At 34.2% G+C, this 6410-nt stretch overlaps 1 protein-coding gene across 1 annotated transcript in view; it reads right to left on the reverse strand.

The window, feature by feature from the left end:
- Positions 1–1174, reverse strand: part of LOC110030273 — a gene marked incomplete in the record, with an annotated part of 1722 nt that extends 548 nt beyond the window's left edge. The window contains 2 exon segments of the mRNA XM_020732908.1: positions 3–190; positions 930–1174. Of these exon segments, the coding sequence (XP_020588567.1) occupies positions 3–190; positions 930–1101 (360 nt within the window).
- Between the last annotated feature and the right edge of the window lie 5236 nt (positions 1175–6410).

The raw sequence follows: 6410 nt of genomic DNA on the forward strand, positions 1-6410 counted from the left end.
GAAGCAGCCACTGCGCAGAATGGGTCGTTGCTGCTTATGAGCTTTACAGAGCATTGCTTTATTGTTTTTATGTGTTTGCTGATTTCAGAGGGGAGCTGCACCCTGAAAACACCATCTTTGTCTGTTTTGACAAAATTTTGGAAGCCGCTCTTTGTTATCTGGTTGTTGCAGTCTACCAATACTGAAGCACCTGTGAGGAAATAAGGTTTTTTGTTTTTCATCTTGATGGCATGGTTTTAAAAGTTTGGTCGGACAGGTTGGTTCGACCGGTTCAATCGTGAACTGGTTATTCAACTTGTTCAGTCCAAGCTTAGAATCATTTCTACATAAAACCTGGATTGAATAGATCATAATAAGGTTGAACTAGAGAACCGATGAACCGGGCCGGTTTTTAAACAAGCAGTCAATTCAAATATTATTCAATTTTGATCATTTAGTTTTGATCGTATGATTAAAAATAAGATATTTAAATTTAAAATAGAGAAAATATCATGGCTTATTATTTATTTAGAATATATTTTAAAATAGGGGCGATTACATATAGAGCACTCAAAACATTGTTATTTATGAATCAAGCACTCTCCCTCAAATATTAAATGCCATGATGAAACCACAACACATATTTTTCATTTTTTATCAAATTCACAATGATTATGCATCAATTTCATAGTTTAAAAAATCACCTAAATTCTTGATTTGTAAGTAGCAATGTTTCTTGTTCTCTATATGTAATTATTCTTTTAAAGGGGCCATTACATATTATTTACTAAATTAATAAAAATTAATATTAATATATCATTATTCTGTTATATAAATTATATTTAAACAATTGAAATACTTCTGTTTGATTTTCACAACCTTATTTGATTGCAGAAATACATGCAGATTATCATGATGGAAGCAGACTGAAAATTTGAAGAACATTATACCTGAAAGGACTTGGTTGTGTCTTGATGAATTCTGATGGAAGCAAGTGTTACAGTAAACTGTTCCTACGATTATGGCAGTTGGGTCCTGATTAGTGCTTCCGCAGGCAACAAAGAAGCAGATGTGGCTCAGAGCAAGAAGTGGAATCCATGAAATACTGTAGCAGAAACCCATTGTCCCACTGCTCTTCTACAGTGAAAAGATGGAGCTGTGTTTGCTTTTCTGTGCTGAATGTTATGATATATTTCTGTCATGAAGTATAAATAGAGCGAGTGAGGATTAGCTTTTTTGGTGTTCATTCCATTCTTGTGAAAAGTTAGTGCAACTGCAAAGTAAGAAAACGTGAATGCATGTGAATTGGAATAAGGAATTGTTTAAAAGCTTCTTTCCCTCTCTCTCTCTCTCTCTCTCACCACACATTCTTTCTTGCTTCCTCCTGTAATGCAAATTACAAATTTTATTGAAATGTAATTTTGTTCCAACAAATTTTAAAATTAGAATTTTTATAAATTTTCATGTTAAAAAATAACAAATTGTTAAAAATTGATCAAATTAGCCAATTTGTGGTACCACATGGCGACATATTTCTCGAGATGATAAAGTCGTTCTGTGGACATACTTAGGTCTCGCTTGAAAGAGCTTCGTCGTTTAACAAAGCTTCTTTAAAAGTAAAAGTTATGTGACGGAACGGACGGTCGTCTAAGTTCTAAAATGAGAAAAAACACGTTTACGTTGAAATAATTTGAGGAGATGTCGAGATACGCTATTTCATCAAACGAAATATAAATTTACATGTTGACGTTTAAAATAATTATAATAATTAATAATTAATAATTTTTAAAAAATATTTAAATAATATGATGAGTTAAACGACCCTTTTTGAGTTCTAAAGAATTTTCCTTTCACCTAAAGCTTGTGTGAAGTCCAATTATAAAGACTTTTGATAAGTTTCACAAGCATTATGTTGGGAGGTATCTTTCCAACTATTTTTTGTCCATCTTTAGAACTTTGGTGAAGTAGAAAATACTCATTAGTTCTTAACCAGATCAAACAAAAAGCCACCGATAAAGTTGATGGCTAAATAAATTCATTTAGCAAAAGAAGGTCATATATTTCAAACATATTAGTTAGGATTTGAACCAGCCCGACATAATCATTGCCGGGTCGTGATTTCAATAAGTTATTTAAGTAAATTTTCCTCGAATTCTTTCCCTTTGTTCGTTCTTATCAATGAGAAAATATTAGGTGCGTTGCACGTACTTACGACTAGGGCTGTCAAAAAAGCTTCTTGTTCGCGAACAGCTCGTGTTCGGCTCGTTATGCAGCTCATGTTCGGCTCGTTCGTTAAGTAAACGAGCCGAACATGAGCTGCATAACGAGCCGAACACGAGCTGTTCGTGAACAAGAAGCTTTTTTGACAGCCCTAGTCGTAAGTACGTGCAACGCACCTAATATTTTCTCAATATATTTATATCTAAGTTTAAATCATAATTGCTTGTATTGTATTGTTGTTATGCACCTTTTTTGGCATATATTTGGTTCATGTTCGAATCTAGCACTCTACATCTATTTTTTCAGCTTAATTTTAACGAGTCAATTTCGAGCCGAACACGAACAAACTGTTCACGAGCCGGTCTCAAACACGAGCCGATTTCAAACACGAGCAATTTCGAACGAGCAGAACACGAGCCAAGCCTGAGCTCGCTCAAGCTCGGCTCGTTTACAACCCTACTTACGACCAATCAATAAGAGAAAAAAACAACGCATGATTTTAAAGTTTAACGACTTGTAAGAAAATGATTAAATTTTACAACCCATCATCAAAACATCTTATAAATAGTGATGTAATCAAATGATATGTATTCAACAATAATTTTTTTTTAAATCTATTTATTTAAAAACTGTTATAAGAAGAGAATATTTAGAAAAATAAAAATAAAAATTGATATGATTTTTGTATGCTTGAATTGAATGGTTAGAACTTGAGGTTTGAAATTTTTAATTAAAGTGTTGGGAGTTTTTTATATTAGTATTTTTAAATAGTTTATATGTTTATTAAATCTATTTAAATATTTAAGAGAGCATTTACATAAATAAAGCAATGTTTTATATATGTTAATATAAAGTAATTATTACACTTTCTATTTATATATTTACATAAATAAAACAAAAGTTTTATATAGCATACAATACTTATATATTTTCATATATAATATAGCACAACTTTAATTATTAATTATATCTAAATTGCCATAAATATTAAAAAAAATTGATATTTTAACTTTTATGAAATGTAAGAATTAAAGTTTAGTTGTTATATAAAAGTGCAAAAGAATTGTGTGTATGTATGTAAATATTCCAAACTTTTTTTAATTGGTTAGTTCTCAATCAAATTTTAATTATAATAATAATAATATTCTTAATAAATTTAACAATTATATTTATGATTACAATTTAATTTATAATATAATTTAGCTTTAAAGAATTATATCTCTATATTTTTATTTTTAGTTAATTGCCCTATATTATTAAGTTTTTTATTACAATTAGTTTTTTGAATAATTTTTTTTTGCAATAAAAAAAAATTAAAGCATGAGTGAGCTTTATCTTTGCTTACACTAAAGAAAAAAGCTTAAAAAATGTGATGAAAAACTAATTGATGGTTTAGCACTTCAGCTTGAGGCTAGATTTTATTTTTATTTTAAAAATAAAAATTATTTTTCATTATGAGCTTTGAATGAGAATACTCTCAAAAAAAAAAAAAGAAGCCCATAATTTTAGAAAAGAAGATAATAAAGAAAATGTCACTGATGAATATACAATAAGAGAAAAAATAAATTAGAATAAAAAAAAATAAAAGTACATCCTGAAGCCAACTCTATATGTTGTTCTACCGTTCTTCGCTCCTTTTTGTTATGACTGGAAAGGCCTTCTTAGGATATGACTTTTTTAATCCGGCTTGCTAAGGGAGCCTTTGGAGCAGCAGTTTTCGCGCGACGCGGTTTGGGGTTGCGAAACTCAGTTGTTTGGGGCGGCGTTTGGATCGTCGGGGCCGCACCATTTAGTAAAACAAGAGCCCTAGGTTCGACCCCGTGACCCACGTTTCTTCTCATATCTTTTACGTGCTTGCCTCTCATTCTGACCCTACATTCGTCTTCTACACTTTCCTTCCCCGCGGAGCTCCTGCTTCCTCTGCCCTAACCTGTCGTTCCGGACACCATCTTCTTTCGGTATCCCCTTTCCCTATAATTCCTTTAAGATATTTTCGTCTATCGTGGATCTACATTGTATGGATTTGACTGTCTTTTTTTGTGATAAACTATCATGAATTGCTACTGAAATTTAGTATTGACACCCCTTGGGACATTCATTGAAAAATATTGTAAGAAAAGACACAGATCAACTTTACCATTATTTTTATGCTCGCTGCTAGGAGACATGTGCAATTGTGGTCTATTTGAACATGCTCATGCACACCAGTTTCAAATGTTATGATAAGAAAAATATTTTTTTTAGTATGACTCCAACTATACTTCCAAGAAAATATAAAATTCAATGCGATCTACGCCCTAGTCTCGAGAAATGTAGAGCATCTCTGACACTTCATTCTAAGTTTAATTGATCCCAAGGAGACTTGATTCGACCTCTTCCATTACAGGCTAAAGTAGTCAAGCAAAACCTTCGACATATAGCTTGGATAAGTCAAAAATCCTTGGTGGATTTCGTTCGAACTCTACAAGCTACAATCGTCAAGCAAAAGCTTCGGCATACATCCTTGTATAGGTAAAAAATTTTTGGTGGATTCCTTCAACCGCTTCTATAACAGGTTATGGTCGTCAAACAAAAGCTTCAACCAACAATCTAGGATATGTCAAGCATCCTCAGTGGATTTGATATGACTATATTCATTACGGATTAAAATCATAAAAAATCTCGGATTATACAACTCAGAATTAGTTTTACATCCTAAATGGATTCTCCTTTCAACCATGCTCCTAGAAGATGGGCCTAAGAAGAAAGACTTGACGGGGTGATACAATACTCTTGGAAGTCAAGCCCAATAGGCAAGGCTCAATGAGAACCTACCATGCCCCTGGAAGACAAGCTCAACAGGCAAGACTTGATGGAAGCTAGTGATAGACAGAGTCCTCACTATAAGAACTCCACAAGAGCAAGTGGTTGACATGGCCTCCACTCAAATACCTCAGAAAGCTACAAGCCTCAGAAGACAAAGGAACATAAGGTACATCAAAAACTTCAGAGGGATACAAGCCTTAGAAGGCACAGGTACATTAAAGACCTCAGAAGGTCACGAACCTTAGAAGGAACTGATTCAAGCTTCTATAAGGCATATGCCATATAAGGCACAACCTCTGAAGGCATGAACCATAAAAGGTACATGATTTTTTATTTCATAAAATTTGTGTGCTAAATTTAATTGCAGAATATTGTACGATTGAGAAGCCACAACAACCTCAGAAACAAACAAAAAAAAAAAGCTTCAACATTATCACAAAAAAGACACGGCGGCGTGGGGGGAGGGGGTTCTCATTATCATTGAAGAACAACTTTTTCAATTCACTTTCAAGATCATCATCAGAATCTAAGGAAGGATCCTTTAAAACTTGGCTGGGAGTGAGCCCCTTCATGACAATCTCGATTCAGCGTTGCGCCGCTCGACTCCTCTTCAAAAAACCTCGGATGTCGGATGAGTCCTTCCTGGGTGAGCCATTTTTGCCCCTCCATCAAGTACCCAATCACGAGCCTCTTGAACATGGTCTCGAATGATAGTCTCGGATGAGTCCTTCCTGGGTGAGTCATTTTTGCCCCTCCATCAAGTACCCAATCATGAGCCTCTTGAACATGGTCTTGAATGATAGTCTTGAACTGAAGAGAATTTTTTAAGTCCTCAGTTACTTTACGCTTAACTTATACAACATCAACTTTCTTCACAAACCTTAAAAGACAGATCTCTTCTTCTTGGCCTGACGTCGTCGACTTAAGGGCTTTCACGCTTCTATTAAATTCATTAAGGTCAGGTTGTGCTCTCTCCAGATCTTGAAGCTACAACGAGAGGGGAGTTGTCATTGTTGAGAGTTCTGTCTTGCACTTTGTCAACTGCGATTCCAGAGTTGTGACTCTTTCAACCCCAGATTCATATCGAGACAAGCTCAACGGGCAAGCCTTGATGGAAGCTAGTGATGGATAGAGTTCTCACTAGAAGAACTCCACAAGAGCAAGTGGTTGACACAGACTCCACTTAAAGACCTCAATAAGCTACAAATCTTAGAAGACAAAGTTACATCAAAAACTTCAGAGGGATACAAGCTTAGAAGGCACATGTACATTAAATACCTCAGAAGGCCATGAACCTTAGAAGGAACTGATTCAAGCTTCTATAAGGCATATATCATAGAAGGCACAACCTCTGAAGGCATGAACCATAAAAGGTACACGGTTTTTTATTTTAGAAATTTGTGTGC

Source organism: Phalaenopsis equestris, unplaced genomic scaffold (genome assembly GCF_001263595.1).
Source record: "Phalaenopsis equestris unplaced genomic scaffold, ASM126359v1 Scaffold000692, whole genome shotgun sequence".
Lineage (NCBI taxonomy): Eukaryota > Viridiplantae > Streptophyta > Magnoliopsida > Asparagales > Orchidaceae > Phalaenopsis > Phalaenopsis equestris.